The sequence below is a fragment of the Martes martes genome (assembly GCF_963455335.1).
Source record: "Martes martes genome assembly, chromosome: 2".
In the NCBI taxonomy this organism is placed as follows: Eukaryota; Metazoa; Chordata; class Mammalia; order Carnivora; family Mustelidae; genus Martes; species Martes martes.
Genome location: NC_137889.1, coordinates 3,542,326 through 3,561,606, shown reverse-complemented (window position 1 = coordinate 3,561,606; position 19,281 = coordinate 3,542,326). Strand labels below are relative to the sequence as shown.

Below are 19,281 nucleotides of genomic sequence, written 5' to 3'. Positions count from 1 at the left end.
CTTAGAATAGCAGTATGAACTCAATATATATTCATAAGACAGTGGTGTTCCCTAGTAACACAAATAACACTCTATCAGAAACATGACATTTCAGGAACCCTTTTTGTATCAGATTCTCCCGTTTACTTTTCATAAAACAGAGATAAATGGAACACCACCCTCTGAATCATGTTGGTTACGTGTCCATGAGAGCACAGGAGAATGTAAGGACTTCTCTGGATGTAATAACTTTCTCTGGATGACAAGCAATCAGCTCTTGGAAGTAAAAGGTTTATGAAATTCTTCAGGCTCCTTAGGGAGGGTGGGTGAGTTACAGTCTGTGTTGATGGTATTAGTGCTTTCTGGCTTCTTAGTCATCACAGTTAAAGAGGTTTAACTACAGAGAAACTCCCAGCAATTTATATGATGGTTTTCTAAAGACATAAGAAATCTGACTTAATGTCAAAGAAGTGCTCAGACAGAGCTCTCTTGAGAACTTTAGCATTTCCAAATGCATTTTGGAAAATTATCTCGATAAATTGACTCCATGTTTTTCAAGTTACATAAGTAAAATGAATGAGTCACAGACACAAGGCTGTAATATTTGAGAAGAACAACGTGCTCAAACCCCTCATTTTATACTTGGGAAGTGTGGGGCTGAGGGAGGTTAGGTGGGAGAGGAAGTTGTGGATGGATTATAAATAAAAACCTGAAATTTATGGTAAAGCTATTTGGAGAAAGTGGAACAGTCTGGTCAGTTCTATTTTGGCTCAAAGAAGGTCGTCTTTACTTTAAGTACCCTGTGGGTCCTACATCTATTTTTACTGTTGGCAGGAGCAAAACCTTGTTGAATCTTTGAAAGAAATGAGTTTGCCAGTGGATTAGATTGTCTAATTTGGCAATCTTGGGGGGAAGAGTGAGAACTATCAATTCCTTTAGCCATGTCTAAAGGTACCACTCAGTATTCTCACTGTGAAGTTTTATGGGTTTTCTGACCTAGTTTGAGATGTTCCAGAAATGAAATGCATCTAACATTCCCTCAGAATGGGGAGTCTTTCTGAGGGAAAGACTCTTTCCTGACAGGTCACGTTGCGGTGTCCTTTATTTTTTTAAGTCCAAATATATTTGAATCCCCTGATTTCTCCAGATTACTGTCCTGTGTTTTTCTATGTTTAGGATTAAAAAAAAAAGTAAGAATACATTAGATACCCTCAGCTAATAGGCAAAGGCATGTGTTGATATATGTCATTATTAAATCCTTTCTGAAAAATGTTTCTGCTTTGTATCTTATGCTCACTGTGTATGTCCATTTGAAAACCAAATCCAGCAGACTTTGAAGACATAGAGCTAAGAACTAAGGAAGACTTTTAAGAGAAAAAAAGCCAATGATGATGCATACTAAGTCACTGATAATTTTACAGTGTTAAACTGAGATTAGAGGGATGACATGGTCTACTAAATTTCTTCTCTTCCTGGACTAAATGCTTTAGAATGAAACATTTAGTATATATATTCAAAGGGTTGTTTTCCATTGTGGTCATAACGAGTTGACACAAACATGGTGGCTTAAACCAACACAAATTTATTATCTTATGGTTGTATAGGTTATAAATCTTACAGAGACTCTGCTGGAATAAAATCAAGGTGTCAGTAGGGCTGAGTTCCTCCTCAAGGCTCCAGGGGAGATGCATGTTTTTGCCTTTTGCAGCTTTGTAAGGTCACTCACATTCCTTGGCTCATGGATCCTTCATTTGCAGGGTCAACCACCATGGTTACAGTTCTCACATGCATCCCCCGCCCTCCTTGGTAGGTTCCTTCTTCTCCGTGACTCTCTTCTTCTGTCTCCCTCTTCCGTTTGTAAGCATGTTGGTGATTACGTTGGGCTCCCCCATAATCCAGGATAATCTCTCCTTGGTCTGTAACTTTATCCTATCTTCGAAGTCCCCTTTATCCATGTACGTTGATGTAGTCACAGCCTCTAGAGATTAGGATGTGGGCACCTTTGGGTGCCATTCTGATGCCACAGAAGTTGGCATCGGTTGAATTCTTTACTTCTAAATTATTTGCATCTAAATCTTCTCTAAACCATCCAAGTTCTTGGTAAATCTATTATAACATCCACTGGCTTGTCTATTAGTCAACTTCCTTTAAATTCGTGTGCAGTGTAGGAACAATTGACTTTATAATGTAAGTTTACTGTTAAATGGCAGCTTTAAGATTAGCACAGCCCTGTGGAAGAGAACCAAACTCACAATTCCCAAAAATATGTCTGATATAGAACAACCACCAACTCAACACCCCAAAGAAAGAGGATGTGAGTATTTGCTATTTTCCACGGACAGATTCAGAAACCCGTGCATATTAATCCATTCTGGAGTGACTCATTTGCATGACTTGGCTCTAACCATGGGCAATGAATAATATAATTATTAAAAATCCTCACATTTGATTCTGTGTAAAATGAATCTGTACAGAAAGTAGATGTTTTTTCGAAGCTAGTTACACGACCTTGATATACATCATCTAATTATCTATCAGCTCAGTATTTTTACAAATTGCCTTCTATATATCAAAGCAAGGGTCAGCAGACCGTGGTCCATCAGCCAAATCTCACCTATACAGTTTTTACATGGTTCAATGTTTAAAAAATCATCAAAAAAAGAGTAACAGTTATCTTTCTCTGACTGACTTAATTTCACTTAGCATAATACTCTCTAGTTCCATCCATGTCACTGTAATAGCAAGATTTCATTCTTTTTTATGGCTCAGTAATATTCCATCACACACACACACACACACACACACACACACACCCTTCTTTCTCTGCTCATCAGTTGACAGATTGTTGGGGTTCTTCCCTATAGCCAGTAGTTTGTCTTTGTAGGTAATGCTGCTATAACCTTTGGGGTGATTTCACTCATATGTGTGATATAAAATACAAAACAAATGAGCAAAGGGGAAGGAAGAGAGAGTGTTGGAGGGCAAACCAAGAAACAGACTCTAAACTGCAAAGAACAAACTGATGGGACCAGAGGGGAGACGGATGGGGGACAGGGGTCACAGGTGATGGGGATGAAAGCATGCACCTGTCATGATGAGCACTGGGTAATATACGGAAGTGCTGAATCACTATATTGTACACCCAAAACTAATATCGCACAGTATGTTAGCTAACTGGAATTTAAAATATAAACTTGAAGAGAGAGAAAAGAAAGAGTAACATTACGTTTCTCAGGAAAATAACATGAAAAGCGAGTGTCTGTCAGTGGACTATTGCTGGAACCTAACCTTCCCTGCTCTGTGGCTGCCTTTGAACTCCAACAGCAGCACTGACAGCTGCAGCAGAAACCGTGTGACGAGTAAACCGTAAAATATGTGTGTCTGGCCCTTTACAGATGAAGTGTGTCGATTAACACAGAACTGGCATTTGGGGTACGGGGTTTGGTATGTGAAACACGTAGGAAGTGAAGAAGGGATGTATTTCCGTGCATTGCTAATGTTGATATACTACTAAAATGCTATCAGACCCAGCTTTTGAGATCAGAACCATTCAAAAAGAACCTAATAAAGAAAAAAAAATACTGTAAAATCCATAACAAATAAACGTGGGATTCAGTTATGAAACTTCCAGTAAGTATTTGTAGGTAAGCTGGATAGATTCTGGGTTTTTGAATCCAGAAGTTACTTATCTTCTGGTCCTTGCCAGTATTAGGCAAAAAGGTAACCTATTTCCAAGAGAATCTGTAGCATCAGCTCCCCAAGGGAAAACAGGTGAGAGGGGGCGGGAGCCTTCAAACAAAATATCAAAATAATGAAATGTTTCCTGGAAGCAGCTGTATCCGACTTCAGCAGTCAGAGCTACAGAAACCCAAGCAAACAGGCAGATCTGAGTCGTGCGTTTCCTCTCACAGACGATTATTTCAAACAGTGACGTAGACACTGTTGCAATTGGTTCCAGTCAAGGTTTGCTTTTAACTGTAAATGGATCCTGCACATTTTCAAACCTGAGAGTTTAGATTGAACACCCCGACATCAGAAAGCTTGCCTACATATTTCATTTGATGCTGGTTTTCCTCCAGGTAATGGAGTAAGGAGGGAAACACTCCGCACACCCACCCGGGCCTGGTAATCTGGCGCCCAGAATGCAGTTTCCAGCTGACCAAGAAGGTCCGGTGCCCACAGGGCAGCCCGCAAGGGGCAGCACCGGCTTCAGTAACAAGCAGTTGCTTAAACCTTTTCTGATCACCCACACTAATGCAAGTCATTTTGAAGACAGATTTGGCTAAATAATTACACAACGCAGAGCCATTGATGACCCTTAAAATGTGGGTCAGGGACATTTATACATGTATCAAAATCATTTCTCTCAACCCCTTGCTGGGGGTACTTTCAGGTCCAGTTTACAGACTGGCAGGTGGAGGTTCAAAGAGCTCCTGCAAGGGAGCCGCACACAGCTGCGTCCCTGAGCACCCCAATCCAGGGATCCTCCTGCCATCGGCCCAAACTGACCGTGCTGCTGAATTCACAGGGGGAACTTTTATCACCTGGGAGGCCTTTCACTTCCTAATGATGCAGGTTTTCAGAAGTAAATTTCTCACTTTTTTCCTGACAACTAAAGCACACAGTGTGAAGGAGGATGGGGAGCTTACACAGCTCAGCCAGAGATGGATTGTGCCTGATTTTGGAAGATTGAATTGTGTTTAATATACTGCTTTCCCCCAACATAATTTTATTTCATTTCAAATCTCCCTGACAGTGCTTGTCACCACTTCCCTATGTGCCGCTCTTCTTCGCGCGGGTAGGAGAGGCCCGTGCTGTGAACTGTGGGATGGGCCCCTAGAAATACGGGATGCTGTCCAGCGTGATAAACGGCGGGTCTGAGGGCACTCACAGGGAAACCGAATCATGAAGCGTTCAAAGAGTGAAAAGCACAGTGTTACCATTTGCCTATTTCTTGTCTTTTTATAATTCATTATGATTGAGGTCCTGATGAAAAGGAACAAGTGATCCAAAGAATATCTTCTCATGGATCCATCATTAATAAGGAAGAATAAACATGTCAAGTGTTGGTGAAAGCCTTCGCCCCATCAAGGGTAAACACAGCACCAATAGGTGAACCCACATGAAATTGCCCGGGTCTTTTCAAGGTTTCGGTGCAGCTCTGCGATGATCTCAAAATAACGACTGTCTGTAGTCAGTTGTTAGCATGGGTTTGCTATAGGACATTCACTCGGTTGGTTTACAAGGGAGATTTTTTCTGTTTCTTTCTTCCAGGTTGACTGGCATGAACCTTCCTTCTCCTGTTATAAGTAGCAAGAATTGGTTACGACTCCATTTTACATCTGACAGTAACCATCGACGCAAAGGATTTAATGCACAGTTTCAAGGTAGGAATGCCCCATTTTCTATATTAAAAAAAAAGAAGATATTTTGGTCTTTTCACCCTCAAATTTTAAGATTCTCTTGCTAGAGATAGAGCAAGATATATAAGCTTAAAAATACCCTCTAGCTCTTTTATGCACAATTAACTCCGGAAATTCTGCAGATACTCCTAACAATTTCTCAGTAAATCTTTATTACTTTGACAGTATATAATGTATTTTCTTGTTTTGCTTTAATTATTACTGAGTTTTTATCAATAAGTTAGTAAATATATATTAGCATTCATTTTAATTCATATACAGTTAACCAGAAAATATCTGTAGTTGGCTGGTTGTTTTCTTTACACACTCATTAAAACTGGTACAGCATGTAGGTTACATGAATATGCATAAGTGTATCATCCTATCACTTCCAGATATACAATATATCCACAGTACATAAATCCGGCTACCTGCTTTAATAATTTACAGGTAAGTGAATATCAAAAGAAAAACACGAGATTTTTTTGGAGCTGAGAGAAACATGCAGATCTGATTTTGAAACTTCCTCTTTGTATCAAATTTTTAGTGTTTATACCTGGATAGTATTGTGTCACTGTGTGTATGTTTTGTTGGGATTTTTTAAAAAGATTATTTACTTAATTTAGAAAGAGAGAGAGAAAGAGAGAGAGCAGGGGGAGGGAGGAGGAGAGACAATCCTGAAGCAGACTCTCCGCTGAGAGCAGAGTCCCCCATGGGGGACTTGGGGGCTCCTTTCTAGGACCCTGAGATCATGACCTGATCCGAAATCAAGATTCGGATGCTGAACTGGCTGAGCTACTCAGGTGCCCCTCCCATGCGTTTTTAATAATTAATAATCCTTATCAATGCCATAAAAAGTATTCAGTTTATTAGGCGATCCACTGAAAGCAGTCCACTTTGCATTTGCAAGGAACAATAGTATGACTGTGTCAGAAAGCAAGGTGTGCTCCCAGGAAACCTCTCATCCTCCCCCAAATCATGACTGTGAGAATGTTGGGAGTTCAGTTAAGAGCACATTCCCTAAGCACTCGCTGTGTGCAAGCCAGGACCCCAAAACGAGGAAATTATAATAACCCCCATGTCCAGAATCTCGTAGGTCATAAAAACAGTTTGCAAACAACCCCCATGAAAGGCAGAGTGGAAACCAAAGTCGTGCCAGCCACTTTGGGAGATTTTAGTAATGTTCTAGCAAATGGTCTGAATGTGTCCTGTCTAAAGCACAATTTCAATCCCATAATGGCTTCGATGTATCTTTTTGGACAAGAAGTAGAAAACTAAGAGTAATTTGCAGGAAATTAAATACAGATGGTGCTGCGGGGCACACGTGGAGGTGAGCAGACTTTATTTGCCACCTGCTCCCCGGGGCACGCCAACCTTCGCAGAATGTGCCTGACTTTAGAACACAGGGCCAATTTTGTTTCACCAAAATGCATCTGGTCCATCATCAGGAGCATTGCCCATCTCACATTATCTGTGGATGTGCCAGAAAGTTCCTTATTTTATCTACTTGGACTGCAAATGGACTGCCTTCCAAGTTTTACAGGAGTCATACCAGTTTGTTTCTTATCCTGGAATCTAGACAAGGCTGAGCTCCTTTTTCAGACCTGCCTCTATTTGCCTTTATCTTTTAAGACCATATGCTGTATCTGCAGTGCTAACAGGGTGCCTGTGGCATACGTGATATGTATGCCTGGTGTGGATGGACACATGGGTGGGGGAGGGGAGGTCACACAGGGACGTGGTAGGCTGGGTGTGAAGTACTCCATGCAGTCTTGTAGGGAAATCCATCTGAGTTTGGTCTCTATCAATCCCCATTCACTGATACATCTATCTCTAACATAGAACAATCATAAATTAATATTCCAAAGGCAAAGTGACGGACCAGTAGGTAGGCAGGTAGACCAATAGAGTCCTTTCTAAATGGTGGTTTGATCTTCAAAGGACCCGATGTTGATTAATAGATTGGCGTTGAACTGCTGAAAAAAATTCAAGGTGTCACTCCTCCAACCTGGTCAGTGAATTTGGCGTCTATACCAGTGACTGGAAGAGAGGCAAAAAAAAAAAAAAAAAAAAATTGAAGACAATCCAAATTGGCAGATATAAGTAACATTCTGGTTGACAGAAAATTCTAATAGTTTAGACATATTAGCCATTGAGAAATATATATATATGTTACATAATTATTTAAATATACGTGTGTGTGTGTGTGTATAAAATTAAAGATTATAAGTAGAAAATTTGTACATTGTCCCAAAATATAAAAAGTTGCAGAAATATAAGAAGGTATGAACAGGGCTTACCAGAGTATGTTAGAAAACATCTTCAGATTGACTTTGAAGTTCATCTCCAAGACAAGATGATTTCAGGGAGCTGCCATTAGCACATTAGCACATAGACTTTATTTCAAAGGAGGCATCGTGCCTAAGGCCGTATCTTGGCACACCATATATGGAAGTTTGGGGTCAATACCAGATGTCACCTTTTTGAGAAGGAAACCAACCAAATGGAAAGCATCCAGGATGATGTCAAGAAACCTTCAAAAGAGAACACGAGCACACTTAGAAGGAGTGTCATAAATGTCGTGTAAGAAGGTATTGCATTTTTTTTTTCTGGTCCAGAAAGCTGACAGAAATATCACTCATAAATGGAAGCCACAGGTAGTCCTTCCTGCGATTCTAGAACAAGTCCATGGGCACCAGAAGGCAGGAGATGGGGCCATAGCTCAGAATGAGTTGGGTTCCCTCTCAAAGTCCCCCATCAACCGCCCACTTGACCATCTCTGCATGACTTTGCAACCAGGAACATTCATGGTTTTCATTCCACAGGCCAATGGGAACCTTCCCGACACACAGGGAAAAACGGATTTTTCACCAAAGTCTTCCCTTCATCCCCTATTGACATCTGTCCTGTACTTTTGTTTCAACAAAACAAAACAAGGTTGTGGTTACCCACACAAAGGAAAAAAAGGAAAGCATGGTAGACGAGCAATCCAGAAAACCAACAAGAAAAACAACAATAGTTACAGTGAAAATTCCCATAGTGTTTGCCAAATGCTATTTTAATATCTATGCCCGTATTCTGTCGAAGACTCTGAATCTTGGATCAGTCGGTGGAGGGGGGGGCACCTTCTGAGAAACACGCCTGTCTGTGCCTGCTGCCTTTGAAACATAACTGCAGTCGCATTTATCACTTGTGGTCATGATTAAGGATCCATAAAGACTCCATCAGTGTTCCTTGGCGTAAGAATATGATTACAGACTAGGTGGGATCCCTGTAGAAACCCCAGGGGTTCTAAGCCGCTGACAAAGTCTTCTAGTGGTAACCCCTGTTGACAGAGTGCTTTTTGTTCAAGAGTGCTATGCCTGTGAAGAATTTCATAACTTCTAAAAACAAAGAATATCTTCTTTTTAACGTGGTGCTCTTCTCGGTCAAATAATCAACCACAGCTATAAAATGTGTTTTTGACTTTCATGTCTACGTCCTTTATTCTTTAAATTTCACACTGTGTTCTTTGGCTTTTATCTCTTCAATCATGCCGTCAAATTATGCCCAAAGTGGTAGTGTGCTTGACTGACAAGTAAGACGGCTCTGTGGCCACTCTTCCTAAAATATATTCGCTATCAAAATAGCATTTTGAACAAAGGAGTGGCAAATGCAATAAAAGCCACTGGATATATTTGCAATATCTTGTGTATATATATATTAGGTTCTTGTGGAATGACAGATTTATGTGGGACACATTATTTCTTTAAATCAGCTGAAAATTGAGCCCATTCTTTATATGTTGCCTCCATCATTAATTATAATTAAATAAGTGCCTTGTTAGCACCATCAGTCATGTAGACATTTTTGATGTCTACAAGATGGATTTTTTAAAGATATATTAATACTGAACCACAAATGCCTCTTCGCTATTAAGTAGCAGTGTGTGTTGAGCTGCACTCTTACACATGTTTACCGGCTATGCATAAAAATACAATTTTTACAAAATGCAATTCCCATTGATTTCTGAAACTGCTAAGTCATTTTGAGTGTTTGTAATAAAATTGCAGTTTATATAGAGAGCACCTGTCTCGTAAATCAAAGGAAAACCTGACAATGGATTTAAAATGTTGGGTTGACACAAATAATTAGCTTTCTCTTTAAGTGATACTTCTATATAATTACTAATTTTACTTTTTAGTAAAATGGAGACGTCATATAAAACTAAGGCTTTCATGTTGTTAAAATGTATCTTGGAAAATTGGGAACTTCATCTTTTTGGATTAATTCAAATTCGGATGACATGTACGCTCGCCCATTCTCCAGTGCTCCCTGAGACACAATCGCAAAAGCTCTACCTAAGAGATGATAGACATGGTCTATCCTAGCACTGGTGCATGTGTCTGTCTCTCCGTTTAGAACAGAAGCTCTGCAAATAGTAGTAAAGGCCGTAATCTAGAACCCAGAAGGCTCTCAATTAATATATGCTGATGAAAAAAAGGAAGTCAAATGAGCTTCTCCTACTCCCCCCAGACCCCAGGGACGGCTGGTGGGCAGAAGTAGTGAGATGCCCTGTAGGTGACACTCTCGCTCACTTGCATGACATGGATGGGGGCTGCTCTTCCAAGGGGACTTTTCAGGTAGGTAGGGACACATCAAGTTTAAATCAAAACGAGTTAGCAACCTCTAATCTTATCACCTCTAAAAAATTCTGAAAATGTCTAAACCTCTAACAGAGAAACTGCTCTTAATAAATATAACTTCACTCAAATCAGATACACAACCACTTTCCCTAAACATGTAAGTTAGCTTCTCTTGGAACCAAAGATTCTTGCAAAGTGCCAATGCTGATCCTTTAAAAATTCGAAAAAGATGCCAGTTTCTGTGTTCCAGGCTGCTGAATCTTGGCCTCCTCTCTTTTGTCAAGTACTTTCTGCCTCGTGTGTCTTGCTGTCTTACTCTACAAAGTCAGAATAACATTGACCTCACAGAATCCTTGCAGATAGCTAAGAAAATCACCAGTGTAACAAGGGCTCTCCAGGCCACACTGGAGTATGAGAGCATTTGTTACCCGTCCATAATCCTTCTTCGTGCCTGGTACATGCCCAGCCCAAATTAACTAACAGAGCTTCATATTGCAAGTTTTAAGAGATATTTTAAAATTTCAAAAATGGGCAGATGCTGTCGGCAGAAAGTTGAACTGGTGCACCGTTCTCTCGAAGACTGTTTTACGGTGAAGCTGAAACGAGACATTCTCTAGAACCCAGTGTCTACACTCCACATCCGAGCTCATCAGAAGTGAGTGCATCTGTGCGATGAACGGCTTATGTGAAGACAACTCAGATGCTTCATTCATAGTTGTCAACATCATGACGCTGGAATTAACCAAAGTGTCCATCAGCAGTGGATCAGATCAGGAAATTATACATGTTCATACAAGGGAATACTAAAGAAAAATGAAAAAAAGGCAAGCTGACTGTACACTCAGCAAGAGTGAATCTCATCAGCGTAACACTGAGTGAGAGGACGCAGACACAGAAGCACAAACAATGCACTGTGCACGCAAATGTAGTAATATAGGGGTGCCTGGAGGGGCTCAGTCAGTTCAGCGTCTGACTCTTAGTTTTAGCTCAGGTCATGATCTCGGGGTCGTGATATCAAGCCCCGTGTCGGGTTCTGCACTCAGCACAGAGTCAGCTTGAGGTTGTCTCTCAAATAGATAAGTAAATCTTTAAAAAATGAATACAGTAACACAATATAAATAATAATTCGGGGCTATATATACGTAGACAATTTAGGAATCTAAAAACTAATTATTGAGTGCATGCTCGTTACCAAAAGAGTATTCTGCTTTGTGTGTGTGTGTGTGTGTGTGTATAATACTTAAACTTAAAAAGTGTTTTTAAAAAATGCGCAGAACAGCCCCTTTCCAAGAGGATGGCAAGTTCTTCAGAACTTTTTTTACAAATAGGATCAGGCAAAAATACCTAGAGAACTCCTACTCACTGTCATGTTGCTAATCATTGTCCAAATTAGAAGCTACATCCTGCACACAAGGACGGGGGGATCGTAAGGCTGGTACCCCACGCCACACAGCTTGTAGATGGCCGCATCAGGACGTAAATAGAACTTTGTTCTTTCTTTTCAGCATCATCCTTTCCAACCCTATTTTTGCAATTGACTTGTTGCACTGCTTCTACTATTTCCAATCACAACGTCTTTCTTTGGGGAGCAGTGATTTATTTTTGTAAAACAGAAATCCCAGTGAAGAAAGCAATACTTCAGGGCAGCTATAAGTGAGTAGCAACTTAATCTGCTTTCTCAGGTTGATCTGTTCCAAGCAGAAAACTGGCAGACCACTGGGGGAACAGGTGCCATAATGATGGGAGGGGGTTGGCAGAAATAATGAATCTGGAGCTTGAAGCCTTGGATAACTGACTGAGTAAATATATTCATGGGAAATGAATGTGTGTGTGTGTGTGTGTGTGTGTAACGAAGGGACAACATGAAAGCAGAGGGTAGTTCCAGCAAAAAGCTAAAGAGCAGAGAGGGAACAGCTTCACAGCATAGCCCAGGGCAGTCCTGGAGTAACAGAAGGGCTCCCGGGACCTGAGGGGGCCACTCTGCAGACAGGCGGTCCACCGTGTGAGCCCTGCCCCTGCCCAGCACGGCTGCGAGGGAGTGGGGATTGGAGGTAGAATTCCCTGGTCTCAGTCCAGCGAGGAGTGGGTAAATGGAGAGGAGTCCCGCTAGACAGGAGGTGCTGCTAGAGCAAAGCCTGTTGCTGTTCTGTATCTTGGGGGAAAGAACCATCCTCCCCTGTGCACAGAGGCGTAGATCAAATAGAGAATACTTCTGAAGCATCTAACAGGGTGCCCAGAATGGGATCCCCTGCGTCTCATGAACTTGGGGAACATACCTGTGTTAATCTGCTGATGCGTCTTACAGACTTAGCTTAAAACATCCAGTGATTGCAGGATGGTGTTGCTTCCACAGACGTCCTGCAACTTCGTGGCATGGTTTTCACTTCCCAGCTGCTTCGTTTCTTACATCCCTGTTTACCCTTTCCATTCACCCTACTCCCCTGTCCCAAGTACAGTGACCATGCATTGGATGCCACCTTGATGTCCCAAGTACAATGACCGTGCATTGGGTGCCACCTTGAGTCATTTGGAAATCATTTCTCTCCAGTTCCCTTACTGGGTCTCTGCTGTGTGGCCCACAGTGTGCCAGGAACATGGAACCCAACAGGACGAGTCATGTTTCGGCCCAATGCCAGCAAAGAGGTCAAGGGAGACACATAAACGGAGAAGTCCTATACAATGTGGGTGAAGTTATGCACAAAATGCCCTTGAATTAGAAAGCTGCACCTCAGCTGACTGGGCAGGGAGCGGAGGGCATTTGTGGGAGGTTTCCCGGAGGAGAGGCTGCCCAGACTGCGTTCGGTAGCCAGGAAAGAGGTGGGAGAGGATTCCAAGAAAACAGGGTGAGCAGACCTGGAGAAGCATGACACGCACGGTGTGTTCAGGCTCCTGCAAATATTGATGGTTCAATATTGAAGTGTGAAGGGAGTCGGACAGAGCACTGAGAAGTAAAGCTGGAAAGGGATGGCTGGATCTGGGAAGGATTTTATGCTATCCGTAAAAACTTAGCTGCACCATGGGCAAACAATAAAGATCACCGGAGTGTTTGAGAAGACGAAGACGGAGAACAACGCGTACAGTTTTATCGACAGTGCCGCTGGTAGGTTCCCCTTTGTTAGCTTGCAGGGAGTGCCCAGGGATTTCTCAGAAATGAGGGCCATGTACTGGAATGTTCTAAAACACTGGCCATGGGAACAAAGATTGTCCCCAGACCACCATATTTAAAGAAGGGGAGAATGTTGCTGAGGTATATAAATTTGCCCTAGAGGGATCAAATGCCCTTCAGTCAAAGGCTTAGCCAAATCAGAGTTGATGAATTAATATATTTGAGAGAGAAAGTGTCCCCCAGAAGTGTGTGTATGTGTTTGTTTGGTGGGGAGACTCTTGGAAACTTCTTCAGAGTCCAGTGACCCAGGTGCTAGACAAGATTGTGCTGCGAAGCCCGGTGACGTGCATTCCCGGGCTGGGCAACTGTGGTCCGTGAGCAGCCCAGCTTCGTCTTGGGGATGCATGCATGGACGGGATGAATTAGCACATTCATCCAACAGTCCTGGTATGCCCGCTGTGTGCCACCACCCCTCCAGTTACCGTAGCGGACAACGAAGGGGAGGCCTCTTTTCCCAGGGAGTGGACATCCCAGAGAAGATGAGAGAATTGATCAAACACATTGAAAAAATAGCACGTGCCAAGTACAGATGGGAAACTTCATTCAGTCATGAAGGCCCTTCTGAGGGAGGAGCACCTCCCCGAGATCTGAATGGCTTATGAAGGTCAAGAAGATGAGCAAATCACACAGAGAAAGCAGCCAGTGCCAGTCCTCTGGGAGGGGAGGGGCGGCAGAAGAACAGGGAGGTGGGAAGTGGCAAAGCACAAGAGACACACTGGGGCAAAATCCTGTAGGGACTCGCGAGGGTGTTGGCGGGGCTACGCTGGGTTTAGGTATAAGGGGAGGCTTCAGAATATCTGATTTCCATTTTGAACATGTTGGTGTTTCCTGCAGAAAATGCGCTTCCATACATTAATATTCTGTCCCCGTGATGAATTGTAGCATTCATTGTAAATTAATAAATAATCATTGTGGTTCTTCCTTCTTACCTCTAACCTTGGTTACCTGGCCACATCCTGAGATAGGGAACGTGTCACAGTACTAGAGAATTACGCTTTCTGGTCCACAACGTTGAGGGCACACCTGCGCTAAAGTGATTAGTTAAGCTGACCTTCCCAGAGGTCACCTGCCTGCAGGGCTTTGTCCTGGCTCAAGTGAGAGGTACCTTTAATGCTCTCCTTTGTCCAAACTGCCATTTGGCCAAAAACTTTTGCCTACTTCACAGTGTGGTCTTGGGCTAGATGTCTAACAACAATCTCTTAGACATGCCCCATGTATCTTGTAAAAGAGGATAAATAAAACAGGTATAATTTTGTGTGTCTCTCCTTGTATTAAAAAATCCTCAATGTGGGGCGCCTGGGTGGCTCAGTGGGTTAAAGCCTCTGCCTTCGGCTCAGGTCATGATCCCCGGGTCCTGGGATCGAGCCCCGCATCGGGCTCTCTGCTCGGCAGGGAGCCTGCTTCCTTCTTTCTCTCTCTCTGCCTACTCCTGATCTCTGTCAAATAAATAAATAAAATCTTAAAAAAAAAAAATCCTCAATGTAAAAATCCATTCCGAACCGCTGTTTGATGTCTACTAAGGATAGAACGAAGAGAATGCGCTTAAACTTCAGTAGTCATTATTTTGACTAGACATCGAGGGTGATTTCTTACTAGTGTTGAAATAAAGTAATGTATTTCCTAAGGAAAGTATGAACTTTTATTCCTCAGAGATGTTCAATTAATAGATACAGTTCTCACCTCGGGGAAGCCCTAATGGGGTAAATGAACTTTTGAGTTTGTTCCAGACTTTTGATTTAAGTCTATGCATTTTCATGCACCAATTTATTTTAAGGTTATGTTGGCAATATTAGCCCATGATAAATCGTAGTCCTCATATATAAAACCACTTAAACTAAAAACTCTCTTTTTCTAAACTTCAAAATGTGGTTTACCCTGGGAAACTGAAAGCCAACAACATTACTCACTGCATCACCGCTGTTTACAACAGACTAATAAATGGCAACAGCTGGTTGATGCCCAGTTCTTTTTTTTTTTAAGTTTTTATTTATTTATTTGACAGAGAGAGATCACAAGTAGGCAGGGAGGCAGGCAGAGAGAGAGGAGGAAGCAGGCACCCCACTGAGCAGAGAGCCCGATGCGGGTCTCGATCCCAGGACTCTGAGATCATGACCTGAGCCTAAGGCAGAGGCTTAGCCCAGGGAGCCACCCAGGCGCCCCTGATGCTCAATTCTTACGCTTGGAGACTATAAAGGCTTAGGAGGGTTATTATCCCTTTGGTGAATTCCTACAGTTTCTGCTTATGCAATATCAAGATGGAAACTGTTCTGGCTTTCCGTTGAACAAACCCCTCACCGCACTCCTTCTTCAAGCCTTCTCTGTCTTGCTGGCAGTGTGATCGGTCAGATTTGAGGACTGTGTCTGTGCTTTGCCAAACGCACATACCACCTCTCGCAGGTAACAAGCGGCCTGGAAGCTGAGACAGCACAGTGTACACTGCCCGGGCAGGGAGGCTGTCCAGCCAGGGCGTCAGCGTTCACCTGGAGAGCGGAGTCTCCTCGCGCGGCTTCTTTCCCGGAGCTGCTGCGCCACCCCTTCCCCAAAGCGCTTACCACGTGTGGCTGTGGGGTGCCCAAGGGCCATGCCGGCTCGCTCAGAGCCCCGGGAAGCCAGTCGGCTTGGGAAGCCACACCGCTTGTTCTCGTCCTGGTCTGGGGCGGGTTCCTCAGCTGAACAGCCGAGCAGTGGCTCAGTCCACGTCCTGGTCATCCGGGGCGAGGCGGTGACCCTTGGTAGTCCAGGTGACTGCCGCGTCGCAGACTGCCCAGTCTGCCACTGGGGCAGACGTCTGAGTCTACACAGCCCCCAGCACGGGTGCAGATGTGAGTTTAAGTGGGTTGGAAACAGCATGTAGCGGGGGGATGCCTGCGGTGAGCCGCTGAAGAAAGTGAGTGTTGGGTTGCGGGCGAGTTCGTTTGTGCGCGCATCGCTTCAGTGCCCCGCACGTCTGCTCTCAGCTGCTCGTGTGAAAGGCCTTTCTGGACCACGACAGCTCCCGGCAAGTTTCTCCAAGGGTCCCTTCCGCCTGGGAGACAGCCCCGGAGGTGGTCTCTAAGGGCTCACAAGGCTCTAGCCAGCGTCTTTGCACAGCGGACCACCATGATCTTTACCATTGGAAAGGCCGTATATTTCCCTCCATGAGGACAGGAAGTTTCCTTTTTTTTTTTTTTTTTAAGATTTTACTTATTTATTTGAGAGAGAAAGAGAGAGAGAGCATGAGAGGGGGAAAGGTCAGAGGAAGAAGCAGACTTCCCCACAGATCTGGGAGCCTGATGAGGGACTCGATCCCAGGACTCCGGGATGATGACCTGAGCAAAAGGCAGTGGCTTAACCAACTGAGCCCCCCCCCACCACCCCGAAGTTTACTTTTGACCATGACTTGTGCACAATCTGTTAATCCCTGGATATATAGGGAATTAACTGAAGGGTATATAATATACGAAGGATAGAGTTCTCCTATCCCATAGGTATTTTGGAATTTGCCTTGAAACTAATAGGGACTTAGTTTTTACCAGACATATATTGGGCTGAAATTCAGCTTATCTGACCATGTTTATTGTTAAAATATTGACTTACGAATTATCTGCATGAGATGACAATAGCCACAACCTATTTATCTGAAGGGCCTCCTGAATGCCTCCTACCCAGAGTGCACTGGGCTCTCCTGCAAAATGCCTCGGTGTTACCTCACAATATTCCTTAAATATTTAAGGTCTAGACCTTCACAGCTGCCCGGAGGGAGGGGACCTAGCAGCTTCTGCTCTGGTTGATTTGTGCCTGCTATCTAGGAGCTAAAAATATTTTTAAATATCATGCCTGAATATGGTTATAAGAGCTGTATGTGACTATTTATTAAACATGCTATTAAGTTCTCTAAAATATGCAGCAAAACAAGCATAGATGTCCTTCTAGAGAAATATACATCAAGGCTTGTGAATACTTATGTTAATACGTGTTTCTAAGTCACCCACTCTTCACTGTAATCCAGTGGTAACTTTCTTTGGCTGTATGTTTTTTTTCCCTTTGTTTGTTGTTTTGTTATATTTTGCTTTGTTTGTGTTTTGTTTTGTTTTGTTTTGTTTTTTACTTCCAAAATGTTCAAAAGACTTCCATACCAAATCTTCTCATGTTATAAAAGCCCTTATACTTCCTAAGCCTGGGGTTCAAACCTGGTCACGCGGAGTTGCTCGGTTAGTGTAGCGGTAGCTCCCGTTATGCACAAGCTACTGAGCAGACACCAAAGCTCCTGGGGACAACGCTCCATCCTCCCACTTCAGACTCATCTTTTCATCCACATTCCAGACACCCCACACACCGAGTGCCCCTGGACGTGTCGTCACCCCCCTTCCTGGCCGTTCATTCCCACCACCAATTGTGGCCTCTTGGTCTTTATCATTTTTCCTCTCTGAAAAAGCCTTCCCGGACTCCCTAGCCAGCACCAGCCATGCATTCGTATGTACCTGTACAGCCTTTAGCCTTTTCTTACAACTTTTGTTGTGAGCTTCATTGAGGTATAGTTGACAAAATTGTCAACATTCAAAGTGTGCTTTAAGACGAACTCCGCACAGTAGAGAGGATCTCCTCCGGCAAGCTAATGAACACACATCCATAACCTCACATACTTACCTTTTTAAAAAAATTTTGATGAAAACATTTAAGTTCTACTCTCTTAGCAAATTTCAGCTGTACGATGAACTGTTATCAGCTGCAGTCGCCACGGTACCCATTAGAGCCTCAGACTTTTTCATCTTATGACCAGGGGCTGGACCTTTCCACTGACCTCTCATGATTTCCCCCACCTCCAGTCCCTGGAAACCACCTTTCTTGTTGTCTACAGTTTCTGAGTTCAACTTTTCTTTCAATATACATATCCCACATTTGCTTGCGATGTTGCTATACCTGGTTTGTATTTTGTGTTGTGTTTTCAGAGCAGACACATTCTCTGGTGTCTCCATCACTGGACAGTGATCTTTTTTTTTTTTTTTTCCCTTAAGATTTTATTTATTTATTTGTCAGAGAGAGAGCACAAGCGGAGGGAGTAGCAGGCAGAGGGAGAAGCAGGCTCCCTGCTGAGCAGGAAGCCCCATGCAGGACTCGATCCCAGGACCCTGGGAGCATGACCCGAGCTGAAGGCAGACGCTTCACCCACTGAACCACCAAGGTTTCCCTGGACAGAGTGATGTTCACACACAGCATTCACTCCCTGTTGGCTGAATGGATGGTTCGGTGCCTCAACAAATCAAAAGCCCCAGAAACAGATATTCTGCTCTGCATTCATTAAGATGGTAGCATGGCATAGGGGAAGACACTGACCTGTGGAGTCTGAAAAGCACTGTGACCTTGAGCAGCTCTCTCAGCTCCTTCAGACGGCTGCTTGTTCATGTCTCCCACCGTGCTAGCTATGCTCCTGCAGGAATCTCATGGCGCGCCGATGGAGAAGCTGCCCAAAGGCCTCATTCTAATGTGGCACAGATCTGATTGCTTTAGCGGTGCCGTGCTCTGTGCTTGGTGACCCATGCAGGGAGATGGCTGGCATACGGAGTCCCCTGGGCCCTCGCAAGATTTTGTGGCCTCGGTGTCACCCCTCCCCAACTGGACGTCACTGCCTCTACACATGATGTGTGTTACCTGGGGCAGTCAGGACAAATTCAGAAAATCAAAAGCAACTCTTCACAGGGAAAAAGTTGAGTCACTTATATCGGGAGTTCTCTCAGTCTCTCTCCTTCTGACCCTTCACAAATGCCCCACGAGAGGCTAGCCCTGAGTGGTGACCCTGGTAGACGGAAGGACAGGCAGGTGCTCTGCTACCCTCACGGCCACAGAAGCAGGAACGGAAGCTGTGACCGTTTCGGGGAAGCTCAGATGGCTCTAGTGAGTGTGCCACTACCTCTGTGCCCCGCAGTACCTCTGGGCACTGGGCGGGCCCTTCTGACCCTGGATGCCTGGGACTCCGCGGAGTCTGGCCGGGTGGTAGCTGTGTGCACCGGTCCGATGGTGATGGTCATGTCACCATGCACACGTGCTTCAGAACAGCAAGTTTTACACCTTAAATATAGTTTTTGTCAATTATACCTCATTAAAGCTGGGGGGGGGCGTAGATAAAGATAAA

General features: G+C 43.6%; 1 protein-coding gene across 1 annotated transcript in view; it reads left to right on the top strand.

The window, feature by feature from the left end:
• Positions 1 to 19,281, top strand: part of CSMD1 (CUB and Sushi multiple domains 1) — a gene marked incomplete at both ends in the record, with an annotated part of 1,981,616 nt that overhangs the window by 1,245,231 nt on the left and 717,104 nt on the right. Inside the window, one exon of the mRNA XM_080796866.1 lies at positions 5,254 to 5,366. Within this exon, the coding sequence (XP_080652992.1) occupies positions 5,254 to 5,366 (113 nt within the window). The remainder of the gene's footprint in view (positions 1 to 5,253; positions 5,367 to 19,281) is intronic.